General features: G+C 47.7%; 1 protein-coding gene across 10 annotated transcripts in view; it reads right to left on the bottom strand.

Annotated features, from left to right (window-relative positions):
• Nrg3 (neuregulin 3) overlaps positions 1 to 23,092 on the bottom strand; it is a 956,071-nt gene that overhangs the window by 25,512 nt on the left and 907,467 nt on the right. For all 10 annotated transcript variants that reach the window (XM_063233704.1, XM_063233701.1, XM_063233707.1 and 7 more), the window contains 2 exons: positions 8,813 to 8,915; positions 5,055 to 5,181 (listed from right to left, as the gene is read on the bottom strand). In XM_063233704.1, the coding sequence (XP_063089774.1) occupies positions 5,055 to 5,181; positions 8,813 to 8,915 (230 nt within the window). The remainder of the gene's footprint in view (positions 1 to 5,054; positions 5,182 to 8,812; positions 8,916 to 23,092) is intronic.

The following is a 23,092-nucleotide window of genomic DNA, read 5'->3' as shown; positions in this document are numbered from 1 at the left end:
TTAGTTCCTCTTGATGGATTATTAATATCTATCTTCTATCATTATTTTTTCTCGAAACTTACAGCATGGAAAATTGCTGCCAAATTGGTGTTTGCTTCCTATAATAACACTGTGAACCAAGGGTATCTGTGTGTAATTCACCAAACAAGAAATATGACTAGAAATATATGGCTAAACATTATATTTCACTCTTGAATTAACCAATGCAAAATTGCAAAGAATGCCACTTCCTGCTGAGACATTAGCAAAGCAAAAGTTGATAAAGATATCATAACAAGGACCCAGAGGCATGGCCTGCAGATGCCCCGGGGGCAACAGAGACAGGATAAAGCCTGGCATCCCTGCCTTTGTTTCCTACCCTCCTTCCTTAACACTTTGGGTCAGCTCTCTGCTCGGTATTACTCCTATACATGCTTCTCAAGTTTCTGTCTAAAAGCTGTAAGACAAGGATCATTCATTAGTACTAAGTTTACCAAAGATGCAGATTTAGAGTAAGGTGTCTCCACCATTGAAAATTCAGTTCCTGGCTGTTAGGGTTGATGCATTGTATCAACTTGAGGAGTTCAGAAATTTAATTGAGAGGCTCAGCAGGGAGCCAGGATCCTCACTTTGTGCTACACCTGCCCTGGGGTTAGGGATGGCCTGAGCACAATATAAGAGAGGTAAAGAGGCTTGCTTTTCTCTTTCTGCTCTGGCTGCTGCTTTTAAGTGCTGCCCCAGTGCCACGCCACCCTATCTTGCAGCCAGCTGATTATGGACTGAAACCTCCACAAACTGTAAGCTAAACAAACCTTCTCTTCCTTCATTTTGGGTGCTGGGTATTTTGCCCCAACAACGAGAGAAAAGTAACCAAGACACCGGGTTTTACAACATGTCCTTTTCCAGAATCCCCACAGGGACTCCTGTGTGTCCCCACTCCTTGTCCCAAACCAGCAGTCACCTGAATTCCAGGAAAAGCCCCGCCTGTTAGGCATTCACACCACAAAGGAACTGAGGTCACTGTTGAGGAGCAGGAGCGATCACCTCACGAGAACCAGGTTTTCCTCCTCCAACAAAAGCATTTCCTGACAGCACCAGTCCAGAGATGACGATTGGCCAGACTGCATCTTGATCAGTATTACCTACACTGCCATTGGGCAAGCCCCTAGCCATGCAAAGCCCAAACCTTGCCTTTGGCGGCCTTTTTTTGATACCTCAGTTTCCCATAGCTCCTTAAAGATGGTCACTGAATCTCTTCACCAGTCATTCCCATGCGGCCAACCTGACTAAAGCCTCTTTCTGACCCTTCACCACATCCATTTTCTGGATTGGGGTTTTGAGGTGAGGGCCCAAGCTCGATCTGTTGGTATCCCCAGACCCAGGACTTTTGTCGTAAAAACCTAGTAATGATAAAACAAATTTGGCAGTGACCAGCATGGCCTTCTAGCCCTGACACTGACAGATGTCTGTGCAAAAGCAACGTATTTACCTCAATCTGGTTCTTACTGTTTTATTTTTTGGATGCAAGGGATGGAACCCAGGGCCTTGTGGATGCCAGAAACTGCTGTATCACTGAGAAAATGCCTATAGCCTCCAGTCTGCGGAGAGTGCCTTGTATCTCAGCTGGTCACCTGGAGAGTGCAATGGCCTGGTACATACTGGTGTTCAATCCACCTTGCTCTCCTTCCTTAGGGTCCTTAAACGTCTTCTGCTGTATCTGTTTTCTCCCTGGACTCTCCCGTTACACTGGAAGTGTCTTAGAATGTGTAATCTTCTGCAATCACACTGTATTTGAGAGACAAAATATCTTACATGTAGAGGGGATGTGAGAACATGCAACTGCAAAAGTTCTTTGACAAACGGATTATTTTGAGCTAAAATCACTGAGAACGCAGATGCAGATGAGGCTCGGCAAACAGGGCGCATATTTTCCTTTTAAGGAAAATTTCTATTTGCAGAAATGTCTCCCTCTACTGTTCCAGGAAAGCCTGCTCTAACCAACTCTTAGCAATAGTGAAGGTGCTCATCTGTGGGCCACGCCTGATGAACAAATCCTGTGTTTTATATCTTTTCTGGTTGCCCTCCCATAGTGTACCTTCCCCTTCCAGACCCTCTCAGCCTAATGGGATATAGAAGCTTAGATCCTAAATAGTCCATTATTCACTTAAATACATGATGCCCATGTTAATAAATCCAAAAGAAGTAAAAATGTATTGTTCTGTCCTTCTCTCTTCTTATGCAACAATAGTAGGAATACAAAAGATACCGCCATACACCTTTTCCGGGGCCCTATAGAAAGGAGCCATTGAGACTATTGTGGCTCTGTACCAACATCCAAAACATAAAGTTCTGGTGGACTGGGGGGAAGGGGGCGAGGGAAAGGACATGAAATCACAGCTCCCAAGGTCTTCCAAGTGTTGGAAACCCTGCAGCTAGCCCCTCTTTCTTATGATTCTAATCATCACAACTCTGATCCCATGAGGGTGGGCAGAGCACATGAATGAACACATCATTTTAAGTTTGTGATACTTGCAACCACAGAAAAGACCCTGAATGTCTGTCCCCTAGTATGGGGATGGATGAAGACTGTGCTATGGTCACTTTGGGAACCACTGTGTAACCATCCCGATGAGTGCATGACAAGTGTACTGCAGGCAGAAAACGCTATCCACCATGTGCTGGGCACGGTACACTGTGCGTGTGTGCATGTGTGCGAGTGTTTGTGTGTGTGTGTGTGTGTGTGTGCTCTGGTTGCAATATAACCCTATAAAATGAACAGCAACTCAGAGACCCCCTTTCCAACCTGCCTTGCTTCGCTGTTAGCCTACAGAAGCGTCAGCCTCTGTGCAAACGCTTTCACCCACCTCCTCTGTCCCCGAGGAAAAGATGTGCACACCAGTTTAGCTTAAGGCTGGATTCCTGGGCTGACCCCGCCCCTAATGTGTCTGCATGGAAACCAAAAGATGTAAAACTCAAGGCTGGCGAGAGAACAAAAAGTTTGTTTTAACCAGCAGCTGAGAGGTCATTCCTATTTCGGAAGGATCATGAAGAGATGAGTATGCATCTCCTGCACCACAGGACCTTTGTTCGCAAGGACCCAAAGGCCACGGCCTTGACGTATGACTCACAGAGGACAGGGGCTCTGTCCCCAGCTCCAGCACTGCTGCAGATGTGACACCCCGCAGCATTCACCCTGGCCAGCCCTTCGTACCCTGCCAGTCCTCACTCCAGGGAAGCCTGCCTGCCTTTCTCCTCCCTCCCTCAACCTCTGCAAGGCCATCTTCGCTGGAGCTGACCTTCCCTGTGGTGATGGTCTGTGGCTGGTGGAAATCCATGCCCATTCCTCCGTGGGGGTCCAGCTTTGCTCGGCTTCCACAGCACTGGTTGCCCAGGACCTAAAACAGGCCCCTCGCCAACCCCATCCCAGGGCCTGAGAGCACCCTCATTAAATGCCCTGGGTGTCCGGGTGTTTCTAAAAAGAGCAACCACTGCTCATTGCCATGGATAAAGGTTTTCTGCTGGAAAGCAGTTCTGATTTGTGAATTCCACCTTGGACCATCTAAGTCCGTCTGCCATGTGCACCATCATGGAGACTTTCTGGGTAATAAACTTTCAGAATCACAAATGCTCCATGAATTCCCAGCAGTGCAAGGGTTTGGATGGGTGTGAGTGAGCCCTGTGCGATTGTTTCTTACACTCAATACTAGCCTTACACAGAGGCCTCTCTTCCTTTAGTGCTCAGGATCTAGACACATATCAACATGATGGCAAAGAGGCACCTTAGGAGGAACATTCAGGGTGCACTGATCACAGTCCCTTCCCTTTGACTTAGTTTTGGGATATATCTCAGACATGAAACATGTGATATTTTTATACAATGGAATACTACTCAGCTATAAAGAAAGATAAACTCAAGGCTTTTATAGGTAAATGGTTGTAACTTGAGACCATACTCATAAATGAAACACATCAGACTCACATGTGTAAACATTATATTGTCTCCCTAGTGTAAGAAACTCAAAGAGTAAGTAACATCCAAAAGGTACCATAGATACTGTGACAGGTAAAGAACAACTAGGAAAAAAATATATGTATTCACACAAGATGGCTAAGATAATTGTACTACTTTTCCTGTTAGTCCATTTAAAGGAACAGTTTTTGCCCAGATTGAGCAAATTTGCATGCTTATAGCTGGTAACTGAGCAGTTATTTTGAAGACAACAATATGCATATTGTTGTTTTGAAATTCTGTTTCGTTTTTATCTTTTATTCTCTTTAAAATAATTTTTAAAAACAGCATAATTGCCAGTCTGGAAACACTTTAAAAATTTTTAAAACTAAGCAATCACTTAAAAAAAAACTTTCCAAAGACTTAAAAGGGAAAGAATCTGCGTGTAAATTCATGTCCTGGTGTCCACCCAAGAGCCTTGTTAGAGATAACTTTGGTAGCACAGCCTCACCCCCAGCCCTCAGCCCTCTTGTACCCCAGAACCTGGGGAGGCCGGAAGGTGCAAGTGCTCGTGGAATTCTGGGACTCTGCTTTCTGTGTGTGCATCCTAATGGCTTGCTGGTGGTCCTCTATCTGATGATGCCCAGGGAAGGCCTGGCCGTCTCCGAGCAGCCCTCAGCTGTGCCCCGCCTTCCTCTTGCTGGGTTCTTCTCTTCCAGCCTCTGCTACCACAGGAACCATCGCGGCTCAGCACTCGCTCCTTGCACTGGCCTGGTGGTGGCTGCATTTCTCACTGTACCGAACATTTTACAGGGCAGAGAGCATCATACTCCTGGTGCCCGACATTATTTCTGCACGAAGGAAGGATTCAAAAGTGTTTAGGAGCCAAACACTTGAAGCACCTTCTCCTATCAGACATCAGTCTTGATTTGGATTAAAATCAGAGACGATTTTTCTCTTTCATTCAACGCACACATGCACATACACACGCACGCACACACATACACCACAGACTTGGGAGATGACTTTCTGAAGTACTGGAAAATATCATGTGTGCTCACAGGCTCCGTGGCCTCCTGAGCTGGGCCCGAGCTGGGCTCTAGGAGATCCTGGGAACATGACTTACGCTGTGCAGCTGCACGTGGCTCTTCCCCAAACTCTCCGGCTTTGACATCGTGCTGGATGCTTTGAGACTGTAGCTCGTGCCATTCTGAGCCTCCTTCAGCTGCTCTTGGATTTGCTTAGCTTGTTTCCTGCAGGGATAATCATGCGTAAGTATTTACACACACTCACTGTACACTTAATTTTCTGAGATCCGTGCATTCCCAGTGGCTGCATCTGTCATTTGTAAAGGTAGATAAATTTACTTAACAGAGAGTCCTACTCTCATTTCCAACTCTGCCAAGAAGTTTTTCCAATCCAGAGAGAGCCTGGTATTATTTAGTCTCCTCCAGGGATTTATAATCAATGGCACTCTACAGACGGACCAGAACCAATATGTTTTCCTGGCCTCTGTGTTTATAAGAGGTCTCTGACCCTAAGTGTCAAGCTACAGAGAGTTGGAAACACTACAGAGAACGGCTGGAAGCCCCACACAACTTATTAACAAAGATACACTTACATGTATGCAATGTGAAGATGTCTAGCCTGCATGCACAGAGTATGTAGGTATAAAACTGTATTTTCTGTCTTTCACAGTTTGGCTAGAGTTCGTTTATTGTTACCAACAGTCCGGATAATAAGAAAAGTTCACTTTCAAGGACCTAGTGGTTACACAGCAATGTGCAACATACCACTTTAAGTGTTGTACAAGTATTAACTCATTTTTTTAACAGTGATTCTATTCGATGAGTCAATTACACCCATTGAGTAGATGAGCAGATGGAGGCATAAACAAGTTAAAGTGTTTGCCCCGGGTCTCAGAATCAGTGTTACTGAGTGACTCATCACACAATGCAAGTGTGCATGGTACACTCGGAATCACCACCATCCGTCAAGCCACTTGCATTTGGTGCTGCCCCTGCCGTTAAGAGGGGCGGCACAGATTATTCTAGGTTTTTGGACTCCAGGTAAAGTGCTCCCGCCTGGTGTGGAGTGACGGCTGCTTGGGTCCACTGCTGTGGACACCTCCAGGGTAGAAAACCTGCTGCCCCATGAGCCGCCCTGCCGTGGCAGGGTCCGAGCAGTGAGCAGCCACGGGAGGAGCACAGAAAACACCTTGCAGCCAGCCTCCCCTGCCGGCTCCATATGAAGCACATCAGCCAGAGGGGAAAGCTCTGACCAGGACAGGTACCCACAGTGGACAGCTCTCATCATGAGTGATCAACGGATAATTCTTTCACCCTGTCTTTAGCGCTGTTGTAGGGCTCCAATAGCTGCTTCAGAAAACCCTCCAAATTGAAGATGATCTTCATCTGTGCGTCAGCATCTTTCCGGCCCGCTCGCTGGAATGTGAGGCAAACTTTACTCTAACGTGCCTTCTAACTAAGCCATGCCACACCAAGGGTGACATATTTTGTACCTGGCAGTAAGAGGAGCTCAAAGTATTATCTGCCTCTTCTGTTTGCCTCTCAAGGTTTGAGAAAGGGAACAAATAGCCAGGAATCCAGACAAGGAACTTGTGCCAGGGTAAAATAAAAGTCTGCACTGCTCTCAGTAACACGGACTAAGAGCTTGGAGTGGGGCCTGGCCTTTCTCTCAGGCAGAGGAGAAGGAAGGCCAGGCTGGCAGTCAGCAGGAGAAGGCAGCCACGCTCTCTGGGCGCCTGATGAGAACTCTGATTCTGGCTGGAAAAAGCCTTGATTTTTACTGTTGTTACTTTTCTATACAGCTGCGTGTTTCTGCATGGGCAGGCAGAAGGACAGCCTCCGGGGTGCTCCCCTGGAGCTCGGGCCTTTGCCTCTACCATGAATCTGACACTGAAGGGTGTTTGTATGAGACACCCCGACCCCTCGCTGAGCCCCGGAAGCTGCAGGCTGGTCTGAGAGCCCATGTGTTGCCCAGGTAGAAGACCGACAGCCCCGCAGGCAGAAGTCCCTGGTGATCCAGCTCTGTTCTTGTGACCACTGAAATCAGCTTTGCACTTATGTGTGGTACAATTCAAATTGTAGTCTAAAAATAAGCAGTTAATTGTGTCTTCATGGTAATTTGCTTATTGTTAAATGCACCCTGTCTGCCTCCGCAGCTCTGGTGAGGAGGCATTCCTGCACCTGCCAGGTGTGATGGCCCTGCAGGCTGTCCGGGGTGAGCACTTAGCTCTGTGGCCTCACAGCTTGCAGGTCTCCGTGCAGAATGCAGAGGCGCAGAGGCCGTATGTGTCAGCAACAGAAGCCGTCACTGAGGACGCACTCTTTCAACACTGTGCTGTGAGCTCTCCTGTCTTATTCCATCTAGTCCTCAGCACAGTCTGTCAGGAGGATTCCATTTCTGTTCTTATATTTTTACCAAAAACAAACAAACAGACAAAACCTGAGGCTAAGAAATATAATGAAATTTGCCTTCAAATACCAAAAGCAAGTGACAGCCTAATGACTGTAGCCATAGCTCTGTAGCTACAGCTAAACTCAAAGCCCCCATACCCAGGAGCTGCGTGGAGACTACCTTGCGGGCGGGATGCCGTTGGTGGGGAATCTGGCTCACTTTAGGTAGGTTACCTATCTGCCTGGCAGACGCTGGGAGCCAGCAGAGCCCAGGAGTGAACAGCACGGGCTTCGCACTGGAGCTGGTGAGCTTTAAAGCCCTGCATCTGTGATTCCTGCCTTCTGGCATTGGCAGCTCGCTATTGTAAAACCCATGTCAATGTTAGCTGCTCAAGTTTGGGTCTGAAATGCCCCCAAGGAGCCCATGTGTGGAAGGCCTGGGCCCAGCTTGGAAATTAGGTCAGGTGCTGGACAACTCCAGGGAGACAGTTGTAGAAGGTTTGTAGATACATTTACCAACATTATCCCATTGTCTGTGATGAGCACAATGACCTAATCTAAGGCGTTAATAAGAGGGGAAGTGGGTCTTGGGTATGAGAATTCTCTGTATTGTTTGTATACTAGTTCTGAGAATCCAGAATTTTTCTAAACTAGTTCATTAAAAACTAATAGGCACTATCTCTGTGTCTGTGTCTGTGTCTGAGTTCCTTGAGTTAGTTTTAGGTCATTATTGTAGTTCTCTAAAAAAAGTCAACATACACAACCTGTAGACAGGTGTTCTCAGGCCTGGAAACTGATCAGTTTCAGACGAGCAAGTGGCCAGGACACCATCGGCCCAGTGGAAAGAGGTTACACGTCGGCTTGTATCTCAGGCAGGCTGTGGGACCAGATCCGGGCCGCCTGTTTCAAAGCTCAGCTGTCCAAGGCTAATGTTTTCATCTGCATTTGTAAGTGCGGACCACATCATTTCCACCAACACCTACAGAATGAATCTGGAGGAAAGTGCAAACCCAGTGCACCTGCCTCTGCTGAGATTCTAGTTTTTTGACAAGTGAACTTCAGGGCAGATGTGTATACCAATTGGCCATACAAGGTAAATATTTAGTGCTCTCTGTTTGGATAAAATCTTTAGGAATTTCAGGTTAAAAGAGTAGCAAATAAAAGGTGTTTTCTGTGCTGTTCGTCTTTTCTCTGAGTGGTTCACTCCGGGGAACTCCTGTTCAGCATGGTCAGCCCCTTAGTGACCAGCACACACCTGGAATTTGATCAGTTCCTGTGAATGACCACACTAGGCAGCAAAGGTAACTCCCACACCCACCTGTCCACATCCCAGTCATGCTATAGTCTACACCAGTCTTGAGTCATCTGCTGATGACTGCCGGGCCCGTTTGCGCAGAATCCCTCTGCTTGCAGAAGAGACTGAGAACACAAAGAAAGACCAAGCGCTTTGGAGAAATGGCCTTACTTGCTTTTGCAGTAGAAGGCTGCACAGAACATGCCCACGACGACAATTCCGAAGATGATACATGAAATCGACAGCACCTGCCTTTGATAAACTTCTTCACTCTCTGTGAATGTGAAAAACAGAGTTAGAATGGGCGCTAGCTGGACGCAGCCGCGACAGTCCCCACCTTTGGCTTCCATGCTGGGAGGAGTCTTTCAAAGCCAACCTTTCTGTTCCTGCATGAGTAGGAAGAAACACGCGGAAGTTATTATGGCCCAGGCTCTCTGCAGAGCTCTGCAGGATGGATAACTGGTTGCAGTATACACAGCATCTGCATCTACATGGATAACTGACAACTCACACGTATCACAGCTGTACATCATATTATCCAAAGTCACTGCAGGACTTTAGGACACACAGAACTCATGTGGCTTTGACATAGTGGTGGCACCAAAGTTAATGCACTACAGAAATAATATTCCGTCTGATCGTTCCTGATTCAGTAACAGCTTCTTATTTTCTGAGACGCTAACGTTCATGACTTTCGATTCTCCTTTGGTCCTGTCTGTGCCCCCCACTCATTTCCCCACTGTCATGGCTGACATCGCCAGGAAAGGAGATTTCATGTGGATATTTATCTGCTTATTCTGTGAGCTCCTCAGACCAAGCTCTGGCACAGCAACCTCAGCATCCATTATCAGTGTGGCATCCTCTTCTTTTCATCATTAAAAAATATGCAAAAACAAACCTTTCTCTTTTAGCCAGTACGCTTTACCCCCTCAGCTCCTTTCCTGAATATCTACTGAAACAATTCCTCCACCTCATCAGAGCTGTGCATCTGTAGGTCCTGGGATTTCCTCTCTGGAAACTATCTTCCTCTCATCATCCTCCCTCCTTTTAAACAGCAAGGATCATGATACATAATTATTCATTCACTAACTTGTAAAATGCTTGATTAAATTCCCTTCCCTTCCATCTATTTGACAATGTAATCACGTATGAATCCAAGTAACTGCCATCGCATATCTACCTCAAGCAGCTCAGAGCTAGGGAAGAAGGCGCACAGTCAGGCAGGTGGGCATCCATAAAGGATGGCGATCACCTGCTTACTATATGTGTGGTCGTCATGACGACCTCACCACGCTGTGTCCCAGGATCCCGAGGTGCACCCAGACCATCTCCTCGCTACAGCTGACCCCTCGCTTTCCTCACTCCTCAGCTCATCATGGTCCACTGCTTCAATAGTCTATGTGAAAATCTAGCTCACCAAAGTAGAGAGAATTAAAGAGCTACGAAGGAGGGAAATCTTTTCAAAGTGGATGAGGAAATAAGAAATTGCCTGTGGGAGGAGCGAAAGGACAGGGAGGAAGAAGGGATGGGAAATAAAGAAGAAAAGGGAAATATGAAGAAAATAGAGGCTTTTGCAAATGGGAAGAAGACCAAAAGTCGGAAAAAGGGGGTGAGGAGAAGAGAATGAAAAACCAGAATGAAGGTGTATTACGTACATGTACCAACTCCCCACTGTAAATGTCGTCAGTGTGAACTGGAAACAGAACTGAACAAAAGCATCAAACAAAATTAACATCAATTCATGGTTAAAAAGCTCAAAAGTAGACACATATATATCCTGTGACCCAGACTGAAGCAAGAATGTCTACTCTGACAGCTTCTATTCAACAGGGTTAGTCAGTGCAATCAAGAAAAAATAGAAGTAAACCTATTTCTTTTGGCAAGGTAGAAGAAAAATTGTCTTTGCAGGCCACATGAGCATCTATGCAAAAAAGCTGATTGAATCCTCAACTCCTGAGTTGGGTAACTCCTGAGTAAGGCTGGCCAGCTTGCACAGGATATGAGCCTGCAGGGTAAAAACACTAGGAAGATATTCACATCCATTTATATTTGGGGGGTGCGGGGGGTTGAACTTAAAACCTTACACTTGCCAGGCAGGCGCTAACGCCACTGAGCTATATCCCAGCCACACTGGGAAGATGCTCAATAGCAACAAATAATCAGAAATTGAAAAACATCACACCACCACCACAACATATAAAATGCAGAGATAAATGCGACCCAACCTACACAAGGGCTGTTTATTTGCTGAAAAGCTTAAAACATCACTGAAAGCACTTAACACACCAATGGGAGAGAGATATATCACGTTTCTGGGTAAAAGATTCAACATCAAGATATTCTTCCCGAGATGCTACACTGAGCAAAATCCTGTTAAAATGTTAGGAAGCATTTTCCTTGTTGCTGTCATCACAAGCATTAGCAAGCTGATTGTAAATTACATGGAAATGTAAAAGCTCGACAGTAGCTAACACAGACTTTCTCATCAAGAGAACAGTTACAGAACCTTATTCCAAGATTTGTTATAAAGCTGGATCAAAAGTGATATGGCATCAACCTAATTCCAGACCAGCACATCACCGGAACAGACAAAAGAGTTCAGAAATATGTATATTAAAGCATCTGCCCTAATCGACTTCTGACAAAGGATCATTTTGAAAAGAGTGACACTGCAGAGCCACTGAGCATGTCCACGAAAAATGACTCTAACCCTAACCTCAGACCTCCGTGACTATAAATCACAAAGGATCCTAGGCCTAAATGTAAAATTTTAAGGCCCCAAAGTAGTAAAAAACAGAGGAGGAGATAGGGGTCCCGCGAGTTTGAAAAGATTCCTGAACTAAACACAAAAGAAACAAACTACAAAATGTTTACAGATTGAGAAGGTGGACTTCACCACGTGTTCCCACATTTCCTCCTTCAGGAAAGGCAGAGTCCGAGCACAGGATCTGCAAACACACAGTGGACAACAGATCTGCACCTGCACCATGCACGAAGAGGGGAAGCGGCCAGGGAGGGGATTTAAGAAGGTCCGAGGTGTGCTGTGTGCATGCACCAGCTCCCATGGCAAACGCAATCTTTCTGTCCTGCAAACTACATGAAGAATGAAAATTAAAAGGGATTGATTGGCCAATCAAGAGATAAGCAACCCAGCTAGCAAAGGGCAAAGGATTTAAACAGACACCGCTGCAAAGATGCAAGGATGGACTGTAAGTAACAAAAAAGACGCCTAACTTAGTCTTTGTGGGATTTCAAATTAATACACAGTGAGGTAATGAGGCTGTGCCAGGCGCACCGCACGAGGGGCACAGGGCGCAGCGGAGGGCCGAGGCTCTCACCACGGGCTCCTGAAGGAAATGCAGAATGACGATCACTCTAAAAAGCACCTTCACAGGCAGTGAAACGGACACCTGTCTCACGATCCAGCCGTGCCTTCCTTAGCAATTCTGTCAGCACTGGTGAAGTCATAATTTCATTGTATTAACTAATGTGCACAAAAATTTTAATTTGAATAGAAAAAACCAGAAATAAGACAAGTGCCCATTAGTAGGTGAGTGGGTAAACGAACTTTGTTATGCCCACGCATGGGAATATTACTCAGCAGTGAAAAGAAAGGCATGATTGATACAAGCAACAGAAATGGCTCAGCCGGAGAGTAATTACAGTGAATGAAATCAGCCAGAGAAAAAGGCTGTACAAATCCAATTACGTCACACACTGGAAAACAGAAACTATTGTATTAATGAAAAGAATGGGCTCAAATATCTGGGACCAGGACTGAGGAGGAGCGATACGAGGAGCTTTAGGGACTCAGATACGTTCATTGTCCAGTTAGGTCGGCAGCTGTACAGGTGAGCAGTTACGGTGAACGGTACCGAGCCACACATTTCAGGTCAGCGGTGCAGTTTATGTCCACTATGGCTGCTGCTCAGCTTTGTGGTTTGGCCTAGGTCTGCTGGGCACTGATGCCAATCTAAAGCTGATAGGCAGGCCACAGGGCAGCTCACAGGCCCGGCACTGGCCTTGCAGTGGTTCCTGGGAGCCTCCAGGACCAGATGGGGGAGCCCACCCGTGCCACAACCCTCCAGCAGCCAAACCGGTAGCAGTGCTTCATCCCTGATTAGAAAAACGGGTACCAGGCCCCTCAAAGCTGGATCGCTTTCCGTGCTTGCAAACCTTTCTGTGCCTGTTTTCTACTTTTTCTGAAGACTGTGTGCTCTTTAAATGCAGCTGCACGTTTTCCCGCTCATGCTCCTGCCCTGCCTACTGCAGAGCAGTGTCTCCTTTCAGCACTGTTTATAATTACCCCAAGAAGGGGAAAGGACACCATGTGGTCCCAGCAGGCTGGGTGGACATTTTAAAACTGCTAAGATTCAAGGGACGCACGGTCTGTCACCAAGCCTTGTCTGCCTGTAGCGTCATCTTTGAAAATGTCTCCCTTTCTACCCCATGCACGTAAGCACACTACAGCTTCCCGGTGAACTTGGTCACAGCCGCCCAGACAGGGAACAGTGGCACCAGTTCCGCAGCGTTTACTTCATGGCCACGAGCTGCGAGCGGGTGCTCACCGCCCCACCTGACTCCGAAGGTGACAGCTGAGAACACCCATCACAACAGGGCAACCCGGAAACCAGACCGCCCTCCCCAGAGGAAACAAGGTCGGTGAAAATCTACATGGCTGTTTCTTTCTAGTGGAAGCAAGTCAAAAGCAGCCTGGGGTAGTGCAAAAAAAAAAAAAAAATCAATTCTGTGTTTAAATCAAGAGTGAAATTAAAATTGCGAAGGCTGCAGAGCGGCCGTAGGGCTCCCAGGGGCCAGGCAGGGCGTTGCCCAGGGCTTTGTGCAGGAGCTGGCAGGCTGGGGTGCCAGGCAGGGGACTCTGGGCTCCGCGTTACTGCTGCCCGTGTGAGTGACCCAGACGGGCACATTACTAGATCTTCAAAGCTTTGATTTGCTCACCTGACTCAAGATAATATCCCTTCTGTTTATCGTGAGAATTATACTAAATATAGGGGTGTTTGTTTGTCTGATTTACAGTGGTAGGGATTAAACCTAGAGCCTTGAATCTCAGCCACATCTTCACCTTTTACAATTTTTCAAACATTATTTTTGAGCCAGGGTGTCGCTCGGTCACTAACTCCCTAGCCTGGTTCTCTTGAAGTTGCAATCCTCCTGTCCCAGCCTCCTAGAACTTCGGAATATAGGTATGTGCTCCTCGAGTAAAGTTCCTTCAGAACACAGCAGACAGTGTGCGTACTGTAAATGTATGGGATACGGTTCCACCGAGTCAGTGCTAGGTCCTTCTCCAGTATTTTTTTTTTTTTTTCATGTTTCCTTGAAACTTGTACTATCTGGGTTAGGAAAACACTTGCTAACTGCAGGAGGCCGAGGGCTTTTATGTGAGAACAGAAATCCACCTCTGCCCTGAGCATGTTAGCTTATTCATGACATCAAGGCAAGGCCATAAAGATGTAGAGATTTCTGGAATTTGGGTCTAACGTTGTAAACGAGCATGAGAAGTAGCTAGAAGTAGCGAGCTTCCACAGGAGCAGGTGCAGTCCCTGGGACCCGGGTGGTTGCGCAGCCTGTACTCCCGGCTGCTCAGGAGGCTGAGGCAGGGAGATCCCTTGAGTTTACCCAAGTTCGGTCACCAGCTCCAGACCCATACAGGCAACACAGTGAGGCTCCATCTCAATGAATAAAGCAACTAAAATTTACTGTGAATCGGAGTTCTAGAACAAAAAGAGTAGGAGACGTAGGCTCAGGGAGACCGCAGGTGAAATCCGAGTTTTGCTGCTCTTCCGAGTATGATTTTAGCAAGTGACTTCACCTGGGGGTGTTTTAAATTTGCGTCTATCCAGGAGGAACACTGGTGTCTTTATTCAAGGCCCGACCCTGGATAGTCCAGTGTGGCCAGTTCGAGGTTAAAGATCCAGAAGCTGTAATGAATACTTGTTCTCTGAAAACCAAATCTCTTTTCCAAGACGGAAGGTAGCTCATTGTGATTATCCCCCATTGTGATAATCTCACGATCACAGCCAACATTTCCAAGATTGGGAAGCTTTATGAGACGGGGAAACAGGCAACTTCAGTGAGAGCAGAAGCTCTTCTCAGTGAAAAGCAAGAGAAACAACCACAGAACAGGGACTCCGCAGGGAAATGCCCCTTGTCCTCACTTGGGATAGGAGGACTTGCTTGTTACGCAGCAGATGCACACTTCCACTTGGAGCCTGCTGCATCTAGCTGTGTCCTCTCTGTTCCTCTCTGCCCCGGCAGGGGGACAGCATGTTTCATTTTAATTCTGCAAGCTCAAAGGTCAAAGCGTCTGCCAATTTTCTCTAAAACCAGGAACATACAGAATACATTAAATGACTATGTTTTCACCAAATGCCTTTCCTATCAGAAGAAATGGAGTAATCTGTACTCATATTTTAAAATAAATACTTTTAGTGCCAGCTGTATGCAGTACCATGTTTGGTGCTACAGGTGAAAGAAGAATCAAGCATGATCCTGCCATCAAAGGGTTTATGGTTCACTTGGTAAATATGCAAAATACAAAGTGCTGCCTGTAGAACAGGTCATGACTAACCCAGGCACCTGCGTGGGACAGGCACCTTCTCACAGAGTCTGCGGTCCCAAGAGATGGGTTTTTACAGGGCAGGGTCCTATGAAACCAGCAATCAGGGATGGTGAGAGAAGACCAGGAGGAAAACAACTGGTGCAAAGGCCCTGAGGTAGCATGAGAGAGGCATGTTCAGAACTCCGGACCATAAACAGATTAGCAGAATGGCACAGAGCAATGGGGACATGGTACACAGAACATGTCATCGTAACAGCAGGATGCTGCTGAGGAGTAGAAAGGAGAGAGGTAGGATGCAATCTCATCTGTGTGTTCCTTCCTGTCCTGTGGAAGGATTGGAGGGGGTCAAGTGGGAGCAGAACCCCAGTGGGCCTCTATTACACCCGCTCGGGTAGGACACAGTGGTTGCTCTGGAGTGGGATTAAGGTCCCTCATCACCCGGGCCCCTCTGCTGGCCCTTCACATCCTGTAAGGCACAGTGGCCGGGCCCTGTCCCTCAGCCTGGAGCTGTTAACCCCAGAGGGCAGTGTGCCCCTCACTAGCCACTTCCTGTGGGACCCTGTGAGCCATGAGCCAAGTCCAGTGCCGCCGAGTGACCCTGGGAAACCCTTGGGCGCTGGGCTGCCCCCTTTAACTGCCGGTTGGTGGGTGGCAGGGCGGTAATTGGCCAGATGCTGGCCACTTGGTCCAGTTCTGTCCAGTATATGGTAACTGTTTTGCAACCGATTTTTAAAAATTCAGAACCTGCAATCATTTTTTGAGAGGAAAATCAGTCTCCAGTTACACCTGAGCCAGTGTGGAAGGGGCGCTGGCTGTGTCTCCCCCAGACCCTCTGCTGGCTGTGGGCGCGGGGCTGGCTCCCGTAGGAGCACGTTTCCCATTACAGACACCTGCGAAGGTAGCCATGCTGTGATGCAATTCGGGGACAGTACCAGGATTCTGAGGACGGTCCTCTTGGCTGGGGCCTTTGGGGACGTCACCCTGCGGCCGCCTCACACAGCACACAGTGCGGTTGGCTGTTGTGTGTGCCTCAGTTTACATACAGCTGCCTTTTCTGGCCTTCCATTGGCTGCTGTTCTTTGTAGAGCACAGAGAAAACACCACCTACCTGGAAAATTTGTTTAATGATTAAATAGAGGAGCTCGAAGTGGCATGTGGCATATAATTGATGCGAAATACCAGCTCTCATCCTTTCCTCCTGAGGCCAGTAATACAGTTTTAACAAAAGCCATTGCCTACCTCCTCGCATACCAGCCTTAGCTAGACAGGAGGCTCCGGGCTTCCTGCCGTTGTGTCTAAGGAATCTGCTTTTGTGCCATCATCCTTAGGCCTGATTGCTTGTTCTTTTGATAACTACTCTTCTCAAATAGTGGTTTTGAACTTCCTGCCCAGAGGATTTGGCGAATGCAGAGCAGAGGACCTCCCCGGGGCCTGTGCTCTTCTCTCACCCCCCTGCCCTCTCCCAGCCCCTGAGCTGGGAAGCGCAATCCACGGCCCCAGACGGCAGCCCTGGGCGACACTCGCGTTGGCGAGTGTGACAGCCATGTAACCAGATGCCCAGCACGGCCTGATGAGAGTTCTCCTGGAAGCTTCCGCAGTCTTCAGAACCCAGGGAAACTTGTTGAGCTGCACAGAAAAAGAATGTTGCCAAAAGAGAAGGCTCAGCAGGCACCTGCTCCCCTCTGTGGATCTCAGCACCAAAGACAGCAGCGCAGTGTGCAGTGTGGATCAAAGCTGTGTGTGGGCCGGAGGGGAAATGTTTAAAGGCATCTTCCTCACCTTCCCGCCAGGTTTGGGACCTAGAATTGCAATGCCCTCCGGCACGCTTCCTGTGTAACAGGGATTCCAAGTACGCCTACCAGGCGCCATGCTTAGGTATGACTTACGTGAAATGAGCTGGACTTCAACTAATAGGAAGCTTACACACTCGTGTGTGCACGTGCATTCCTGACATCACATGGAGAGCAGCTACAAAGCCAACTGACAACTGTGTATGTAACATGTACAATCCAACCCTAGGCATTTCCAGTAGGTAACAAGGTGAAAGCTTGATTTCTGTGCTGGTTCGGTTCTAAAGGTCAACTTAACAGTAGCACCAGGCTGCTCCTTCCCCACGTGATGCTTGCCTGAGGTTCTGCATTTAGGAATCTACCCAGGGAAGCAAAAGTCTTCACAGTACAACAGGATCAACACACACGAGCCTGCAGTTTGTGAAGTGAGTCTCCACCCCAGTCAAAATATGCCACACAATCTCAGCCTTTAATTCAGTTCCTCAAGCCAACCTCACAATCTGTGTAGGTTACTCTCCCCTCTGACGTTCTGTCATCATTTTAACTGGATTAAGTCTAAGTGGACTTATACAGTATTAAGAATATTTAGGATGCTTGGAAACTGCAATTTGCATGTTTTAACTTGAGGCCAAAAATGAATAGAACTAAATGGTTTGATGAATGTTTTTTTCAAAGCAGATTCTGAAGTCACATGAAATGCATTTTCACCTGGAAATGGACCTCACCTGTGTGACTTGGGTGTCAGCAGCAGGGCGGGCTCCCGAGGATTGCTGCAGGGACCCTGTGAATGCTTCCCGGCGTGTGTCAGTGCCACCACCCAAATGCAGAGAAGTAAAGGCCATTGGAAGGTAGGTGTTACGGGTTAAGAACTGGTGGTCAACTTAATGCCAGCTGGATTACATCAGCATGGCACTGAGCGAAGATGCTCCGCCTGAGGAAAGTTGCCAGGATAATAAGTGGAGAAGAAGGGAGGTGTTAGAGGGTTGAGGCCTTTAAGGAGGCATTGTGGGTTCTCCTATGAGTTGCTGTCTGAGCTGTTGGTTCTCCTGGAGAAGCTCTGGTCCTCACATAGAGCATTGCTTCCTGGCTCCGAAGGGGAAGACATGTGCTGCTTGGTCTCCAGGATGAACTCGTCACGCTGCTTCCTGGCATGTACCCGACTGTGCTTGTCATCAGAGGAGCTCAGGGCCTCTGTGTCGCTGAGGATGGCTGTGGTGCCTTTCAGGACAGCCCTGGTCTTTGTTGTGAGTGTGACTTCTCCGCTCCAGCGTAGAACCCTCATCCCACCAGCACAGCTCTTTCATCCTGCTGGCATAGACTTTCTGGCTTCCACCGCTGACTTTGGGTCTTCCCGGCACGGATCCATAAAAGAGACTGGCGTGAGTCCTTCTTGTGGGCTCTGGACCTCCAGCTGGACTTGCAGGAGGCACTGTCCTGAGGTTTGGGTTTTTATCTGGACTCATGTGGGACATTGCCGTGGGGTTTAGGCTTTTGACTAAATAATCTATGTCTTTGGTGTTGCAGATAGATTTCCTGCGTTTTCCTGTGTTAAGTCCTGGTGACCATTATAAAAATATTATAAACTCCATGTCCTGATCTGAATTGTTCTCTGTGTATAACCCCTGACTACAACAGTAAGGAAACACCCCTGCCTGGAATACTGCTACCTAAACCTGCCCCCCTTTCCTCCTTGCAGAGCTGCCCTGTCATGGGCTGAATTACATCCCCGTGCGGAAGCACTAACCTAGCACCTATGGGTCCAGCCTCATTTAGATAGAGGCTGCTGTGGTCTGAATGTTTGGGCCCCTCGCCCAATGAGTGCGCTGAAATGTGATTCTCAGGCAGCACCCAGGCCTGAGGGCTCCACTCTCACAGATGGAAGGGAGGCTTGAGGGGTCATCCGCCTGTCCAGCGGTGTGAGGACACGGTGCTGTCACCCTCCTTGAAGCAGACAGCAAACCTGCACCAGACGCCCACTCTGCTGGTACCCTGGGTGTGGTCCTGCCTTTCTGCAGGATGCTGAGAGATACATTTCTGCTGTGTATAAATTACCCAACCTCAGGTCTATTGTTAAAGTCCAAATGGACTAAGATAAGATCTTTGCGGATCACCAAGTTAAGATAAGGTCATCAGTGTAGATCCTCAACCAATCTTACTGATTCTTTATCAACAGGAAATTTGGACAGAGATGGGGAGAGAGAGAGAACACCATGGAAAGATAGACACATCCAAGGAGATCCATCATGACTCGGGAATCCCCAACCCTGCCAGGAAATCAGCAGACCAGAGGCACCGGGACAAAGACCAGGTTCCCTTCCCGTCCTCAGCAGGGGACAATCTCTCACCACCACCCTGACCTGAGCCTTCCGGGATTATCTTCTTTAACCTATCAGTTCCTCACCCTAGCAAGCGACGATACCCACCGACCTATGAAAACTCAGAACATTATCTTCCAAAAGTTCTTCTCACACGCTGTCTTTTGCATTATCCTGTACCAGAAAGGTACACATCTGTGCTCCCAGTGCCAGACCAGGAGGCCAGCGTGTCTGCCCACTCCTGGACTTGGCCTCTGGCTGGCCTGGGCTCTGCAGGGCTGGGTACTCCTAGCCTTCAGTGAACTGAACTGTCCAGGCTTGGTGTCTACTGGCCCTCCATAGAGGGTCCTGTTTCTGTGGGGCTAATACAACGGGGCCACACTTCCTGGAGAAGTCGCTTTACCCAGGGAGTCGCTTTATTTATTTAGCTTTGCAGTTAGCTGTGGAAAGGTACCTTTCAACACATTTGCAAAACTAAATTAATTACTGCTCAATAAAATGTTGATATTCAAAATCACATTTTACCCTGTTTCCAAAGTCCTTTCAGATGTGCACTATCCATTAAATTCCATATTGAAGGGGAAATAACAATTTAAAGTCGTAAACACATTTTTCAACCTATAATTTCCTCTGCATTCTCTCCCTCATTCTCTCCAGCAAATACAAACCGCTCCTGTAACGACCCTTATCTGCTTCCCTCTTTCCCAACCAGCGGAGCTCTGGCTGACTACAGATAAGTGAACGCTGTAAAACACGGCATGGAAAGAAGTTGAAAAGCCCTGGGTCCTCTCATTAGTATGTCTACCAGTGACTGGCTTTCCAACTGCTGTTTCTTCCACAAATAAATTATAAGTAAAAAGCAAACTGAATCAAAGCAATCTATCAGTGAGTTTCCTCTGCCTTCTGCCTTCCTGTTTGAAAGGTTCGAGGGCTCCATGGCCCTGCCCTGTCATCACCACCCCCATCCCAGCCACCAACCAGGATTTATCACGTGAGACTCACTGATGACAGTCACGGTCACATTCCCAGATGCAGACATGTGCTTTGGGATGATAAAATTCCATTTTCTTGGTGAAGGGGGTGAACCAGCCCAGACATTTTCAAGAATACTGTAGGGTTTGACCAGAGCAGAGAGACTAATACACTAGTCTTTCAGCTTTACAGGAGAACATTAAGAGCCGAGGTTGCAGCCAACTGTCCAGGTTGGGGTAATGGGTGTCCTCTTCTATTAATCAGCTGATAGGTTAATAAAAGAACTCTCCACTCCTGTGCCTCAGGTGTCAGGGGTTACCCAGGAGATCTGCAACAGCAAATCCAGCTTGTTGTCATGGTGACGAGGTGATGAGTCCTGTGGTTACCTGCACTCCTCAGGCTCCTAACTACCCTCTCTGGGCTGCTGTGACACACACGAGTACCAGATGGTTTTCTACACTGACTCTTGGGCACACACAGAATGATGCTCTGATCAGTAATGGACCATGCATGTGACAGTGGTCCTCGGAATTACAGCAGACCTGAGGAATGCCCATTGCTTAAAGACATCAGAGTCCTCACAAGGCACAGTGCATTCTGCACATTTGTGTGATGGTTGTACACAGAAGCACATTGCGCATCACACTAAAGTATAGCACATTCAGCTATGCACAGCGTGGGACTGGTGATGGTAAGGAAACCCGTGCTACGGGTCTAAATGTTCATGATGCTTCTTATTTTATTTTAGATGTAGTCCTTCTAGTAATGAAAAAGCTGTGACTGCATAACAGTACAGTGAGCTATTCCTGCAGCTTCTCGTGTATCTAATGTGTTTACTGCCTCTCTGATTGCGGGTCTGGGTGGACCCATTGGATCTGTGCCTGACACACTCTGTGATACTCCCTGCTCAATAGTACGCATCTTGAAGACCACATCCTCCTTCTGTGGTCTGCGGCTGACATATCTAAGACAGAATCAGCTTACTCTGTAATCGTTATGACAGTAATGAGCTATTCCACATTCTTTAAGGTTTTGCACCAAATCTTTGAAATGTGGGGTATATCACACATCACCACTCATCTTCTTTCAGGGCAGTCATGACCAAGGCCACCTGTCTTAGTTACTTTATGCTCGTCGCTGAGACAAAATACCTGATGCCCAAGTTGGGAAAGGGAACCTTTATTTCTTACAGTTTTTGGAGGTTTCAGGCCAAACTCAGTTGGCTCCCAGGCAGGCAGGCATGGCTGGGCCACACTTCATGGCAGCTGCAAACAGCAAACAGGAACCAGCAAAGAGCAAGACACACCTTCTTCCTGCCATTACATCACATCCTGGCTCCACCCCTATGTGGGCGGAGCACTGACAGCATCAATCCAAGCACTAGACAATGAACCATCACAAATACACAATGCAAACTCATGAGGCCTGGGGGACACAGACATAAACCATGACACCACCCTATTGGGCAGTGTCCACATCAGGGGCTCTGACTGTTCATGTGAATTCAGGCAATTCTATTTAACCTTTCTGTGACTCGGCTTTCAAAGTAAAAGATGGTGACCGTGGTGTCCCCACCACTGACCCTGGACGGCCCAGTGTATTGTACAGGATTTGCTGAGCAGAAAGCCTTGCTCACTGCATGTTCACAAAACAGAAGTGGCTCTGGTTACATCGTCATTATCAATACTATTATGATGGAGTTTGCTAAGATAAATCTACAGTGACAGATGGATAGTGGGAAGGACACAGAAAACAAATACAAAGCCACATGGTCCATCCTTAGGGCTCATGAGGCCAGAGTGACGCCAGCATGATGGAGTGGGTCAGAGGGGATTCCGCGGGCAGGAGACGGAGGAAGACATGAAGACTGGGAGAAGACTCGGGAACAGCTGACTGGGCTGCATCAGAGATGGAAACCAAACCTCTTCCACTGCTGCTGATGACTGGAGAAGGCACAAAACCTCTCACATGGCACACACTTCCTCCCAAGGGCCAGGTGGATGAAATGAACCAGCTGCCCCAGCTCGTCACCAAGCACTGACCATGTGCTGCCACCTCCAGGCCCCAGATGCAAGTGGTTTCGCACTGTTCCTGTGGCCACAGTGCTGCAGATGACAGTGTCTCTGCCCCAGTGACCTGGCTCTGGGTTTGTGTGACAGGCCAAGCGGGAGGCGGTCTCGAGTATCCCCAGACCCTCTGCTGGGAGATTCCTGGCTGTGGCAGGCAGTGGTTACCCCAGTACCTGGTCCTGCTGAGCTTGGCCTGACCCACAGAGGACCCCACTGCCCAAGGCGCAGAAGACCAGCATACTCACCACACCAGTTACACACGCACCATGCCATTTACACACTCACCACTCCATTGACACACACACTCCTAGCACACACTGCTGGAAAACCCAGCTGCTGAGTCTATGCGTTCAAACTGTAATCTCACGCCCCGTTCAAGTACAGAACTCCGTAACTTCAGGATGATAACTGACATACTTGGCTGAAATTTACAGAAAGAGTAGAAATAGGTGAAGAGCTTAGCATCTTTATTGTTGTTGTTAGACACATTGATAAGTTAAACTTACATCAACAGGCCAGTGAGGATTTTAAACAGAATAATTATTACGGTATGAAGAGGAACTTGAGGTACTTTGCAGAAGGCTATCAAGACTATCTCCGAGGTCTGATCCATGCTGTCTTGCACACACTTGACTGCCTGTCTCGTGAGGTGGTGGGTTAATGTTCACCCTCTTCCACAGGAGCTGGCTCCTCTAGAGAAGGAAGCCCCGGTGTGGACGGTTAGT

This window comes from Cavia porcellus, unplaced genomic scaffold (genome assembly GCF_034190915.1).
Source record: "Cavia porcellus strain 051 isolate PalLab524CR breed Dunkin Hartley unplaced genomic scaffold, mCavPor4.1 scaffold_23, whole genome shotgun sequence".
Taxonomy (NCBI): Eukaryota; Metazoa; Chordata; class Mammalia; order Rodentia; family Caviidae; genus Cavia; species Cavia porcellus.
This window is presented reverse-complemented; position numbering and strand designations above follow the sequence as displayed.